The 14,184-nt window shown below is 48.9% G+C and overlaps 2 protein-coding genes across 7 annotated transcripts; one reads left to right on the top strand and one right to left on the bottom strand.

The window, feature by feature from the left end:
* Positions 1 to 178: 178 nt before the first annotated feature.
* HAGH (hydroxyacylglutathione hydrolase) lies at positions 179 to 11,683 on the bottom strand. 6 transcript variants are annotated; one of them, XM_054843684.1, is made up of 11 exons: positions 11,559 to 11,683; positions 11,003 to 11,044; positions 7,917 to 7,998; positions 7,444 to 7,625; positions 6,900 to 6,964; positions 5,913 to 6,030; positions 4,718 to 4,826; positions 3,660 to 3,763; positions 3,094 to 3,195; positions 2,553 to 2,632; positions 179 to 2,024 (listed from the first exon to the last, which is right to left on the bottom strand). In XM_054843684.1, exons 4-11 carry the CDS (start codon positions 7,546 to 7,548, stop codon positions 1,925 to 1,927), a joined length of 783 nt encoding a protein of 260 aa, XP_054699659.1. In that variant the 5' UTR covers positions 7,549 to 7,625; positions 7,917 to 7,998; positions 11,003 to 11,044; positions 11,559 to 11,683; the 3' UTR covers positions 179 to 1,924. The 6 variants fall into 6 exon arrangements, with proteins under 6 accessions (XP_054699659.1, XP_054699656.1, XP_054699658.1 ...); XM_054843681.1 differs by lacking the exon at positions 7,917 to 7,998 and having other exon boundaries at positions 11,559 to 11,682; XM_054843683.1 differs by lacking the exons at positions 7,917 to 7,998; positions 11,559 to 11,683 and adding an exon at positions 11,443 to 11,548.
* Positions 11,663 to 13,084, top strand: FAHD1 (fumarylacetoacetate hydrolase domain containing 1). The gene has a single exon (XM_054843689.1). It carries the CDS (start codon positions 11,864 to 11,866, stop codon positions 12,533 to 12,535), a length of 672 nt encoding a protein of 223 aa, XP_054699664.1. The 5' UTR covers positions 11,663 to 11,863; the 3' UTR covers positions 12,536 to 13,084.
* Positions 13,085 to 14,184: the final 1,100 nt, after the last annotated feature.

The raw sequence follows: 14,184 nt of genomic DNA, 5'->3' as shown, positions 1-14,184 counted from the left end.
AGTTGTTACAAGACCTTGAATAAAGCCCCAGAGGATCCCAAATGCCACCCCTGCTCCCCCCAAGGACTAGAAAGAAAGAAGCTTCCAGTTGGTTGACTTCAATCACTAGTATAAAATAAATAATAAATAGAATTGTGAGATAAAGAAACCCCCTTCTTCCAGACTGCCCCACCACTGCTCGGTTTACAGCTGTTATTTATTTGTTCATTCGTCAAACAGCCATCAGTACAGTCATGCTCTGTTGTAGCAGCACAGCATTCAAGTTAAGGAGGCAGTAAGTTTTAGGTACCACTTTTCTTTCTGAACTACATAAAATTTACCTTTTTAAAGTAAATAAAGAAATGGTGCTACACCAAATCCCGCTCATACGCTGCCACTCAGCGTGTTGGTTGGAACAGCAGACCAAAGTTACAGCAGTGACACCCAGGTGATTATAGACTCCATTGTGGCATTACTTACCAACGTGCACTGGGGAGAGGGGGAGAAACTGGAACCAAAATCGTTTGAATCTTTTGTTAGTTTCAGCTGCAAAACATTTGTTTGAAAATCTCTTGTCCTTGAGCAGATCTGCAGTATGCAGTCAAGACCAAGAAACAAGGAAGAAAATATAATTAGGAAGAAGACGCATTAAAGATGCAGATGCCAAGCCCACAAGGCAGGGTCCTACCACCCTTCACTCACATTTAAAGAGACCGAGCTGGAGGGTGGGAAGTGCAGGAGCGGGGTGGCCAACTCACTGAAAATCTGGATTTATTTTCCCCCAAAGTTCACCCCATTCATCCACTTCAACACACTGTTCCACATTAGAAAAACAGCCCAAGGGGAAGTTCCCTCCCTGCAGTCTTCAAGCTGGCTGCAGACTGGGGTCACACAACACTAGTCCAGGACGATGGACCAACCAAGAAAAAGAACTAATGTGGTTTCTCAGGGGGTCTGAGACCTGAGCCCTGTTTAATCTGGCAATACGTGCACACCCTCACCATTTATAACATCACCTCTGTGGCCTTTCTAGCAGAGAGGCTGGACAAGCAGAGGCTGCAGGGCGGGTGATCAATCCCAGCAGCACACAGCATCTGTCAGAGGAATCTCATCGCTGCTCAGCTGTTAGACATGCAGTTCGTCACTGGGCAAGTTCTCAGCATTTTAAGCCAGCAAATCCCTTCTTTGTTTGTGTGGTACTAATACAAGTAACATACAGATCACACTTAAGAGCAGTAAGCAGGCACATGCAAACAGGCTTAAGTTAAGAGTGAAAGGATGTAAGCAACAGTGCAATCTCTAAGCCAGCATGCTGCCTGGAAAAGTTACTGCAAGTCCATGACAGGGAATGTCAGAGAGAAGAGAAAAGCTGGACAGTCCCTGTGTGCCATTCCCAGAGACCACGCTGCGTACTTCACAAACCAAGCCTTGAAGTGGTGGTGGCAAAGCAGGTCTGTCACAGAGTGCTGGTTGCAGTGGAGCCAGAAGTGACAGAAGTTTAAGTAGCAGCATGGAAGAAAAGTTCCTGGTACTGTATTTACTGCATTTTGTCTCTGTTTTAAATGAAGACATCTCAGGCCCCAGTCCCACTGTCTGCATTCACATCAGGCTCCTACAAAAATAACAGGAGCTTCTTCCTAGACCCTCAGGGTTTGACCCTTCCCCACCCCAGACTCTGAGCCACATACCAACACTTGTAAAATGATCTGCATGTGACATGTGACAGTTTGAGAGCCAGCAATAGAAGGATAAATATTCTTCATCATAATATAAATATGCTGTAGAACATCTCAAAAGGGCAAAGTGCTTTTTTTTTTACCTTAATTAAAACAAAATAAAAACCTAAATACGACTGTCTCAACCACAACAGAAGGTTCAACTCCTAAAACATCTGAATAGTCTAAATTACACTTAAACTGACATTAAAGTGATCCAGGCAGAGTGCTCAGTCCTTCGGGACTCGGAAGTTATCCTTCTCTTTTCTGATGGCCCCCATTGTTCGGATGGGGTCGGTCTCCCCAGCATGCTGCTGAACTGTCTTCTCCCTGCCGGGGGGGGGAACACCAGGGACAGCAAATGCAAAGACTGAAAGATGAAAATCTCATATATGAAGTCACTACTATCACATTTTGCCTGCATCAAGGGGAAATGTTGCACTCAAAGATCAAAGACTCAGGGCTTTGGCACAGGCTTATCGGCTCCCTTAGTTTAAATGCTCAATGGCAAAAGAAATTGCAAACACTCTTATGCCTTGAACGGCATCTTTTGCTGTGCCCGTCTGCCAAACCCTGCTTGATGAAGGAATGTAATTGCACAATGAAGCTTGTTCTGTCTCCTGAGTCAGGGACTTCAGCACTGGCAGAGATGCTCACCACAACCCTTATAATTTCATTGCAGCAAGCTTCTGCCAGGACAGTGAGTATATTTTAAGGAGGGTCTTGAGGGCATCAGAACAGGAATATGTGAGGCAGGAGAACAATTCCCACTTACAGCTCTTTCTTTGGAGACCTCCTCCTTCCCACATCCCCCCTCCAAACACAAGGACCATTCCCACACCCACATCTCCTCCATACCTCACTCGCATAAACGGGTTGTAGGTAAACTCTTCTGCAATGGTGGAGGGTATGGTTGGCTCACCACTGTCATATTTTGCCTGTAACAAAGGAGAGATTTCTGCTTAATGAGGAATGTTTTGGTGAACAAGAAAAGTCCCGTATACTAACCATGCAGGGTTAGTGCTGCACCTAACTGCCTGAGCTGCTCCTCAGGCCAGGCCCTTCCCAGGGCCATGCACACAGCCAGACAGACAAGCACTGAAGTACGCAGAGCTGACCTTCCCAGACAGATGTGGACATCAGCCTGTAATTATACCAAAAAGTTTCCAGGGAGGGTCACATCTCCACCAGACAGCAAACTGTCTTCTCCGGGCCACAAACCAACCCTGTTCCCCAATACATCGCTCCCCTGGACACACAACATACTGCAGCTCCTGGCTCTTAACTCTCTGCTCTCGGCCTCTCTTTCTCCCCAACATTGTCTTCTCTCCTCTGCCTCCTCAGAGGGGCTCTGCCTCCATGAAAGCATCAAGTCTAGGGAAAGGACGAACCAGCTTACCTTGGCCCAAGCAAGCTTTTCCTGGATAGCGACATTATTGGGTTCAACGTGCCGAGCAAACTTGAGATTGTTGATTGTGTATTCATGACCGCAGTAAACTCTCTAGGAAGAGAAAGGAAGAGTGACACCAGGTAACTGAAGGTACAAAAGCGGAGTGCCATCAATGTTATGGTACAGCAGGAACAACAGAGTCAACCCTCCACACACGACACTCTCCACTGGAGACATGCACACAAGAAACGTCAGGAGTTATCGGCCAGTACTATCTGCCGATCTAACGGCAAGCCTGATGAAAGAGCCCACGCATCCCCGCTCACTAGCCTTGGTTTTAATAAGCAACCCCTACTCTTTCCCCACAAAGCACAAATGTATCTGGGGTAGGTATTTCCTTCCCAGAGGACTCCAGCTATTCAGCATCAAAGACAATGCCCAATGTAAGCATTCATTCCTTCAACACATGAGAAATTCTCTCTGTGAACAAAAGCGTTATTAGGAAGACAGTTTCTCTGATGTCTGTAGTAGTTTCCAGCTGGTTAACTTACTAGCACAAAAGAAGACGTTCATACCGTTTTGGGGTCCAAGCTGCCCAAAATCTCAATCAGCGCTCTGTACATTTCCTCCGGGGTTCCCTCGAAGAATTTCCCACAACCAGCCACAAAGAGCGTATCACCTGCAAGGGAGGCGTGACACGGCATCAGGACCAGACAAGGCTCCTCACACCGAAGCGTGAGCACATGGTCCCCGAGGGCTGTCTTGCCATTGCTGTCCTCACTGCAGATCACCAGAAGGCACAGGGAGAGCCAGGCTACACTGCTGCCCCACACGGGCTCAGCGCTACATAAATCCATGCGGCAAACACAACTTCTACTGCAGGAAACCCTACAGCCTTGCCAGACAAACCATGCCAGCACTTCCCTACTGTGGGCAGTCAGCTGTCCCCTCTTGTCCTTTCTAGAGTGGACAAGAAACACTTGTTCTCTTTGCTATGAAGTTGAACAAAGATGAGTCACCTCTGCATTTTCTCCCCAGTGCTCCCTAAAATCTCGCTTAAGCTGTTACTTCTTCCATGCAGCAGCTGGTGCAAGCTCTGGAGAACATCCGTCAGGAGAGGGATGACATGGCAGTCTGGGGAGACTGGGCAGCAGTCTCAGGGAAGGGGGAACACTACTCTCCAAAACAGGACCCAGAACCTGGCTACCAGAGATGGAGCACCAGCCCTTTCTTAATCCCCTACTTTCTCTTCTCTCAGTTTTGTTACAGACATGAGTACACACATATGGAAAAGCAACAGGTTTTGGAATCAAGCCCCAGTTTGGCCTGAGACAGTAAAACAACAGCTCTTGTTTCAAGGAAGAAAATGCTAGATGTAGGACTCATCCAGGACTCGCTCTTGATGTTGCTTGCAGGGTGTCCAGCAATGGTTTACAAACCCAGAGGGACTTCACTAGTTTCACCTACAATTACTACTTGGTAGCTCTTGGTAAGGGGGCAAGACGTGGAAGTTAACCAGCTGCATTGGCAGTAAGGGATGAAGGCACATCCAGAGTCAGGAGCACACAGGCAGAGGGGTAGCTTATTTCTTTGCAACGCAGACTGCCAGCAATGTAACCTCCCAACTCCTCACCTGTAAAAACAGCAGGTGGCTCGGAGCTATTTGGCTTAGTCACATAATAACAGATGTGTCCAGAAGTGTGACACGGCGTACAGAGGCATTTCACATTAAGAGATCCCACCTGAGAAGAAGGCAGAAGACTAGAGCTTAAGCTACTGTTTGCTAGCATTTGTACGGTTAGAAAAGAATTGCAACTATTACAACGGTCTAGTAGTCCTACAGGCAAATTCTCACATAGCTGGCCAGTAAACTCAGCTTTGCTCCTGTGAGAGTCCAGCAAGAGAGTTTTATGGCAGAGACTTGGAAGGGAGCTGTTTCCTCCTAGCAGGTGTTGCGACAAAGAGAACTGCCAGATTCTTTCATTTACATGCAGAGTGACTCAGCGTCTGGTTGGCAGCAAGAGCAAACAGATCCAGAGCAACACAAAATCCTAAACAAAGTTAATCAAGTGTAAAAAGCTCCAAACAAAAATGAAGCTGAAGGGAAGAAGTGGATGACACTCATGAAAAGGGAAGGATTAAACACATTCATGAGGCCAAGGGGATGTTTCCCCCACAGCCCTAATTTGCACACCTTCCCATGTATTTCTGAGCTCCCTTTTTTGCTGCTGCCCTCCCACGAAGGTGCACTGCCAGACTAGCAGTGACATTCACGTCAGCCTGCACGTTTCATAGAAGTTTGTGTCATCTGCCAGCTCATCTGTAAACAAACAGCTAGGTTCCAACAAGGTTTGCTGCTTTAGCTCTGGAAAAGCAATGCAGGCAGCTAGCACTGCTGGCCCACTTTCTCTTCACCCTGTATTCCAGCCTTCGTTCAGAAAGGACCACTTGCATTTGGTGCTAACTAGGCTCTAAGCAGAGCACAAGCCCTGTCCTTTCACACTTCAGTCCTAACCACCCCAGTTAAGGTGGCTGTCAAGGAACATACAGACACCCAGCATGCCCCAGGCACTGCAGGTACCTGAGCCATGCCAATATTCTCATCAATGAAGTATCACCAGCCAAAACAAGACAGAGGGGTTATGGTTCACAGGGCTGGAAAAGGGTGAAAGCTGTACTTAAACTATCAACTACATCCAAGAGATGTGAAAAGGTAAAAGAGCTGTGACCACAATATTAACTCAAGTTGGACCACACCGGTTCACTTCTAAAGCTGTGCCACAAATGGGAGATGCCCCCAACCAAGTCCTGCAGCTCACTCCCTTTACCTTGAGTGATGTAAGGTGAGACACTTTCTGTGTCAGTGCTCCGACTCTGCTGTCTCCCCCATATACACGCAACCCCGTCTCCATCTTTACGAGCTTCTCATTTCCTCCAGCATGGTCCCTGGAAGGTCAGAAAAATGGATTTGGGCAGGGATGAAGAAAAATTTATCATAACTCGTACTGCAATGGTAGCCCCCAGGTGATCACTTCTGATCAACTATTCTCTCAGTATCTAACACTGTCCTCACATCAAAGGATATGTCACATCAACACGAGTGGAGATAATTTCTCCAATAAGTAGGGCAGTGAGAGGGGGGAACAACCCTCCACAAGTTCATACCTAGTTGGGAAACATCAGCCTTAGGGATTCACAGTCAACTCTTCAGTTACTAGGGCAGGAAGAGATTGGGATAACTGGGATATGTGTAATTGAGTGTCCCACAAGACACCGTGGAGCAGGCACACAGATGTCCAAACAACTCAGCATTCGCTTGTGGTGCTGGTCCTGCCAGATCAGGGCTGGCTCTCCAGCCACAGAGGTGGTTCCACTATGACCCACGGGAGAAGTTACTCAGTTTCAGCACTGCAAAACTGCTAAAGCAAAACAGGGACGCAAAGATAAATCTGCAACCCAGGTAATCCTCCCACAAGTGCTGACTGTGAGTAGCACGCCTTACAGGCATGTCCTAGCACCTCAGTGTTAGCGTGCTCCCTCCCACACTCCACAGCTACCTTCACACACATTTACTTTCACTGGCCACCTGGAAGAAGTCAGCATTTTAAAGGTAAAGGCACTGATGCACAGAGCTTGCAGTCTAGACAGCACATCTGGTCATAGCAAGCCCATGGGAACATTTCCTGAGCTCTGATCCTTCTCCTCACACCTAAGCTCCTGCTTAGAGAAGACCAACTTGATCCAGAAAAGCAGCAATTCTTGACTGCTTGTGTTTATGCAGAGGGAAAAGGGCTCCCACCACAGCAGATAGTTACCAGTGATGATGTGTGGTCAGGACGGTGGTCAGCTTCACGCCGTGCTTTTTGACTGCATCCAAAACCTGCAGGCACAGGGCACAGCAAGAGCATTACAACTCACGTGAAATAACTTAACAGCACACCTGGAACCTGATGTAACCTGGACATAATTGCTCCAAGGTTTGAGCGTGCCACACCAGCAATTCTTCAGAGAGCTCATCCCTCTCCCAGTTGCAGTCACAGATCAGGACACAAGGTCTCTGATCCAGGTAGCCATGACTAAGCTTGCAGTCTCATTTCCTCTTTTCTGCGCTACATCAAACTAAGGGCAAAAAACCAAAATCAAGTCAATAACCCTTGAAGTCAGGGACAAGCTGCCTGAGCCCAGAAGACGACTGCCTGTGAAGCCCTGTCCGTACCTATGCATGGCCAGTATTTCCTGCCTTTCCCCCATGCCTGAGTCAGCGTGTGACTAATTCTCTCGTGGATGTGGCAACCTGAAAGGATCTCCCAGACCTGCAGCAGTGAGCACCCTGCTCACAAGGGTAGCAGATCGCTTTACCTTCTGGGGCTGCACAGGATCAACTATTGCAGCTTCCTTCGTTTCCTCATCAATGAGGAGGTACATGTAGTTGTCTGTAAGGGCTGGGAGTAATTCCACCTTCATGTTGGCTTGTGTGACCGTCTTCGACTTCCTCTGCTCGTGCTCTGTGTGCAGGAAGACAGCTCGCAGCTGCGCTGGACCTGGGGACCCCAAAACAGTCAAACCTCAGGGTAGCCCAGGGAGGGGAACAAGCAGGACAGAGCACAGCAGGTCCCCCAGCCCATGACCCCTGAGAAGGAAGGGTATGGACAGCCTCAACCTGCCTCCTTCAGAGGAGGAGGAGAGAGGCCACTATGGGACAAAGCCTTAGTGCCTGGCTGTGTGACCTTGAGCCCCACAGGGTGGGAGGCTCTTGGTGCCCTACAGCTGCACCAAAGAGGGAGGGGACACTTTGCTTCCAGAGATGTGCTCATGCAGGGAAAGTGCTGTACCTCAATTGGAGAGAAGATTTCAAGGGGCAGGAAAGCAGAACAGAGAGGGAACAGCTGGACAAAGGTCATCCTGGGACAGTGACTTTGCAAAAAAAGCACAAAAAGCCATGTTACAGCCAAAAGACAAAACAAGGAGGAAAAAAGGAAAAAAAGGAGTAGAAATACAGAAATACACATACTACTACAACAGAAATATCTGGTTGGTTACTTGGGGAAATCACATCCTGCACAGTGCATGGAGAGAAGACAGGCTCTCTGCATGGCTCCCCACCTGGCCAGGTACCAAGCACACACTGCATGCAGGATTCTTGCTCATGGGCTACCTTGATGCAAGAGCAGTGCTGCCCTATTTGCTTTTGGTTAAATGTTTAATCCGATCCAAGAAAGAAAAATCTAATTCCAGATGCAAATAACATGGGCTCCATTGTTCAACTCACAGATACACGGTTCTTAAAGAAACAACCAAGCCCTAAGAGGCTCTGCCATTACAAAAAAAAAAAAAAAAAAAAAAAAAAGGGGAAAGGGAAAGAGGACAAGGTCTTCCATTGCTGAGGCCCTACAATTCAGGCCTGGGTTCATATATACGCAGGGAAAGAGGCATCAGTCTCTGCAAGTCAGAAATCAGTTGTCTTAATGCCCAAGGCCCTCGCACACCACTGAAGGTGACTGCCTTGGTCTAAGCTGTGCTGGCTCAGCTGCTGTTTCATTTTGTACCGCTGACTCTAGCCCTAAGGCTCCCGATGCTCTGTGCTTAGTCACCTCCATCAGTGCCAAAGGGAGGGGTCACCACGCTCCTAATCAACCTGCCCCACTCTCCCAAAACAAGTCAGTCCTGCCCACCCCTGATAAGAGCCCGCTTTAGAGAGAAGAGGCCCCACAGACTGGTTGCTGGTGTTCTACTCTCTGGAGTAGACCGACCCCTGGAGCTCCAGAGACCAACAGTACCAACAAGGCTGCAAAACCAAGATCCAAGTTCTGACTGGGACAAGCAGCTGCTGCTGCAAACCCAGACCCAGAGGCAGCAGCAGCTGTCAGGTCCCTCTGGTACAACTGTCCTGCCCAGAACTTTTCCCCTTCTACCTCTACCATCTCATTTGCTTATAAGGGAAGGGAGGTAAGGAGGGGAGATAGTAGTAAAATTAAACACAGTGTTGCAAAGAAAACCCCAAGGCACAGTGTAGGCTTGCACTGGGTATTTGACAGTGAAGGCATGGATAATTGAGAAAAGCATCCATACCTGCTGAGTGTTCCTCTGGAGCAGAAGAGTCCTTCCAAAAAAAAAAAACCAACCAAAAACAAACAAACAAACAAAACCAAACAAAAAACCCCGCAAAAAAACACCAACCCCCCCCCCAAAAAACCAAAACCCAAAACAAACAAAAAATTCCTTACTATTCCTTGATACGAAAAAAGAATAAAAATCAATTGCTCTCTAACTGCTCCCTAACATGAAGCACTTTTCTTTTGGATATTATCAGTCACAAGGTCTGTATATACTGCATGTTTGTTTGCATGCTAGGCGCTAACTAGAAAAAAAAAAAGAAAACACACCCTTAACTTCAAGTCAAAGGAATTATTCACATGCTCAAAATGCTTTCATCCTATAAACCATTTCTAACCTTGCCCATGATCCCAAAGTCTCTTTGCATGTTTAATTCACAATTCTCGCAAAACAAACAAACTACACCACATAAGGAAATGTTTTCTAAAATGTAATTTAAACAAAGGAATGAGAAAACATCCACAAAGTATGAAACTCATTCTGAATTCCCAGCACCAGCTAAGTTGCACCTTTCCAGCCTGCCCACTCGGCAAGCAGACCAGAAGCGCTCTCACGCACACACAGCGCTGCTCTTATGAGAGGGGTGTTGTCAGACCCCCTTCTGCTCAAGGAAGCTCCCCAAACAATGCACAACCCCTGCCCCGGCCCAGCACTAACACAAATCATTTCAGGATGGCTGTAATGCATGCAAGTCTGCTGGAAAATTAATGCCCAATGACTTCATTTTCACTCAGTTTTGTAACATGTCCCTCCTGACTTCATGCCTGAAGCAGAGCGGACTGGAGAGAGTAGAACACCAGCAGCCTTTTGAATCACACACTTTGGCTTTCTGGAACGGTTTGTTAGTGCAGCTTGAGTCGTGAAGAGGAAAGGGTTTGCAGATGGGAAGTGTTAAAGTTATCACATAAATGCGTACATGTTGGAGACTGAAGGCAAGCAGGCAGCAGCACAGCTGAACAGTAGGTTCCCTCAGAAAAGGGGTGCTTCATACATTTTCTCCACAGCATTTCGTTTTACTCTTTCTTGTTACAGAAAAGAGTGGAAAGCTCCTATTTCACACATGGCTGTCACTCAAAAATGACTGCATGCACATACTCAGGTGAACATCCTTGCATTGCCTAATAAGAAGAAATGCTACATTCACTTTTTATGTACTCTGCACACAGATATTTTTGGATACCCAGCAAGTTTGTGGCTCCACAAACCCAGGGCAACTCCCGTTCCCACTTGACTTGCCCACCTGCGACATGCTGCCAGCATCACAGCTGGGTCCAGCCAGCACGGGCAGGGCATGCACAGACCCACTGGTGGAGCAAAGCCTGTGTGGAAGGCGCAGCACCCACCCTTGCATCCTGGGGAACTCGGGAGCTGCTAATTCCTTGGTTTGACATACTTGTTCCCAAGATAGCATCAGGGTTTCCAAGTCTGGCAGTTAACTCCAATGGATTCTTATTCATTAAGGCCAGGTCTTAAAATTGGAGTGATGCAAAAGGCCTCTGGCAAGACTTCCCACAGATGCTGTGAAGCTAAAGCCCAAGCTCTAGTTCAAGGAGATGCTTTCAGAATTTAGGCCTTAAATTTAAATGCAGAGCTTACACAGTTTTGGTTTGGTTTTTTGTTTACATTGCAAATACAATTTGTCACCCATCGCATTCAGTTTAAATGCCAGGCCCCGTTCCCCAAGCCCTCCTCCCAGAGCAATAACGAGCACTTTGGCAGCCCAGAAACTTCGCAGGAGCCCCCCAGATGGGTTATCGATACAAAAAGTCACCGAGAGACAGGCTCCAGCTGGGCAGATACTGACCTACTTGGGGCTGTGAGTCAGCTTAAAAACCTCGGCGCACCCCTGAGCCGGGAAATGAAAAGAGAAAAACTACCGTCAAACTTCCGAGCTTGCCGGGGGACCCGCTGCCAGCTGGGCTGAACCCCACCGTCAGCCCCACCGCCGGGTGCCTGCAGCCGCCCAGCTCCCTTCGGGTCCCGGCTGTACGGGGGCACAGCACGCCGCCCCGCCCCGGTCCCAGCTGCAAGGGAGGCATCGCACGCCCCCTCCGCCCCGGTAGTGTCTGCAAGGAGGTCACTGCACGGATCCCACCGCGACCCACGCCCCGGCCCCGCTGCCCGGGGACGCGGCCCGGCCCCCCACGCCTCGGCCCGGCCGCAGAAGAGGCGCTGCCCGGCCCCGCGGGTCCTACCGGGGCGCATCCCCGGCGCCGGGGCAGCCGCGCCACCCGCCCCACGTACCGGCTCGGAGCAGGGCCCCAGCTCCAAGGGCCGCCAGGGCGGTGCCGAGGCCCCGCCAGCCCCCACCGAGCATGGTGCAGCGCGCCCCGCCCGATGCCCAGGCCCGGCCCGGTTACCTTTGCTCCCCGCCCTGCGGCCGGCCCCGGGGAGGCAGGCAGCGGCAGCCGGCAGGGCCAGGCCCCGGCCCGGCGTGCGGCGGGGGCGGTGCTGCGCTCACTCGGTCCCCTCCTTCCCTCCCCGCTGCTCTCGGCACGCCCGTGCCGGGCGATTTGCTAACCCGGGTAAGGAGGCGGGGGGCAGACAGCTGCCCTGGGCAATCCGCGGCGGGGGAGAGGCGGCGGCAGCAGCAGCGCGGCTCTGGGCCCGGCAAGGACGCCCCAAGGGCGCTCGCTGTCCCTGGGGAAGGAGACCCGCCGCGGCCATGGCCTCCTCCAAGCCCCTGTCCCGCTTTTGGGAGTGGGGCAGGAACATCGTCTGCGTGGGGCGCAACTACGCCGAGCACGCCAAGGAGATGGGGAACGCGCTGCCCCGGGAGCCCCTCTTCTTCCTCAAGCCTTCCTCGGCCTACGTGCGCGAAGGCTCGCCCATCCTCCGGCCCTACTACTGCAACAACCTGCACCATGAAGTGGAGCTGGGGGTGGTGATCGGGAAGAGAGCCCAGGCCGTGTCCCAGGAGGCTGCCATGGAGCACGTGGGGGGCTATGCCCTCTGCTTGGACATGACGGCCAGGGACACCCAGGAGGAGTGCAAAAAGAAGGGTCTGCCTTGGACCTTGGCCAAGGGCTTCAGTTCATCATGCCCGGTCAGTGACTTTGTGCCCAAGGAGAAGATCCCAGACCCTCACAAGCTGAAGATCTGGCTCAGGGTGAACGGAGAACTAAGGCAGGAGGGGGAGACCTCCACGATGATCTTCTCCGTCCCTTACCTAATCAGCTACATTAGTGAAATATTCACCCTGGAAGAAGGGGACTTGATTCTGACAGGGTCTCCCAAAGGAGTTGGGTCTGTGCAGGTCAACGATGAGATAGAAGCTGGGATAAGCGACGTCCTCTCCATGCGGTTTAAGGTGGCCCAGCAAACACGTGGATCCTAACCAGGAGCTGGGCTAGGACCCTGTCTGCATTGCAAGAGGCTCTTTTGGGAACATCTGGTGAACAAAGAGGCACACAAGCTGTCCTGTATGTTAAATGCTTACAGGGCCCAAGCATCTAATAGACTGTCATGCATCAAGGACACGTAACCCACGAGCTCAAAAGCCATTTCACTAAAACAGCCCTGTTTCCATGGAGGTGTCAGCCTCCTCTGAGGCTGTGAACCTGGAGTCCAACCCAGCTTGGGGCAGATGATTAACACCTGAACTGTACCTTGGAACTGTTGATGGAGACAGTGTGCTGGACAGCTGGGGAGGGGAGCTGGGATGGCTGTCACTGTGTGTGCTCTTCCATTCTACTCGTGCTTTGCCAATGTATTGCCTTAAAAGAAAAATTATAAATTAAACCGTTAAAACGTTGATGTAGGAGCTAAAGCTCACCCATGCTATACAAAATCAAAGATGTATGTGTAACAGTAAATCAAGAATTACAGCTTCAGAAAGAATTTCTCTCCGTGGGGCATTCTACAATAAAAAGATGTTTGCTTTTTAGATTAGTTTCATGATTCCTCCATGCATTTTTCAAAGGTACAAATTAAATGAGGATTGCTTTCCCTCCCACTCCAAGCGGGAAGTGTGCCAGATGCTTGGCAGATTTTTTTTCCTAAACTGAGCTTTAAATATGCTTCTAAAAATAAAATAATACAAAAGTTCAAGATCAAAGAAGCTCATTGGTAAAGCTCACCAGTAAACTTGTCTTTACTTTTACTGATTTAAATATATTTTTAATAATATTAAAAAATCTAACTGCAACAATTACCATTACTTGTACAATGCAGTGCAACAGTTGGAGTTTTTAAATGTTTCCAGCTGTAAAAAGCCATGCTGTGTAACTTTTCCTGTTTCCAAACTCACACTGATCTAACACTCTCTACCAGTTTGCATGACAGTGAGTTCTCTTTCAATTCAATGGAGTGACAAAGTTGTAAAATATAATTAAAAAAACCCTTCCCCCAAACATCAAAACTTATCATTTTCAAAGGTTGCACAGAACTGACTAATTTCTAACAAAAACAGATGGATTATTTTTTGACATACATGCAAGCACCAAAGTTAAATGCTTCCATTTATTGGAGCCAGATCTTAATAACCACTTGGTTTTTAGAAGTGCATTTGGAGAGTCTTGCAGAGAAAATTACTGCAGTCTGAAGACAAGAACCTCTGTGAGAGAGCAGCATGGTCCAGGACACTGCAAATCACATGGTAAAAAGCAAGCAGAACACATTGCAGAAGAAAAATAGACATTTTCCTATCAACTTGCTTCTCCAGCTGCATACATTTGTAGCACACACTGCGTACCCATACACCACCTGTACGAGGTATGGTCCTGCAAATATGCCCACATTTCAGTTCCCTCTACTTCCACTTAAGCCAATGGCTTAAAGCACACATAGAAGTTCTTTGTATGATGAGGCCTAAGTGCTGTGGACATAATTCAGATTTCATCTAAAGGAAGCCTAAGGAACCATGGCCAACTGAAACAACCATTCAGCTATTATATCTGAACAGAACCAGTCCCTGGCTCATAGAAGTCAAAATGCTCCTTGATTTAAGCCTGCCTCTGTCAGCGGGGAAGCTGTGCTCTTAATTTG

Source organism: Grus americana, chromosome 15 (assembly GCF_028858705.1).
Source record: "Grus americana isolate bGruAme1 chromosome 15, bGruAme1.mat, whole genome shotgun sequence".
Classification (NCBI taxonomy): domain Eukaryota; kingdom Metazoa; phylum Chordata; class Aves; order Gruiformes; family Gruidae; genus Grus; species Grus americana.
This window is presented reverse-complemented; position numbering and strand designations above follow the sequence as displayed.

Excerpts from the sequence above, each read along its gene's own strand:
- HAGH (XM_054843679.1), bottom strand. The coding sequence starts at position 11,515 with ATGCTCGGTGGGGGCTGGCGGGGCCTCGGCACCGCCCTGGCGGCCCTT. Across the intron at positions 6,031-6,899 it reads CTGACCACACATCATCACTG|GGACCATGCTGGAGGAAATG; the intron begins GTAACTATCTGC and ends CTGACCTTCCAG. Across the intron at positions 3,764-4,717 it reads GCCACCTGCTGTTTTTACAG|GTGATACGCTCTTTGTGGCT; the intron begins GTGAGGAGTTGG and ends CCTCCCTTGCAG.
- FAHD1 (XM_054843689.1), top strand. The coding sequence starts at position 11,864 with ATGGCCTCCTCCAAGCCCCTGTCCCGCTTTTGGGAGTGGGGCAGGAAC.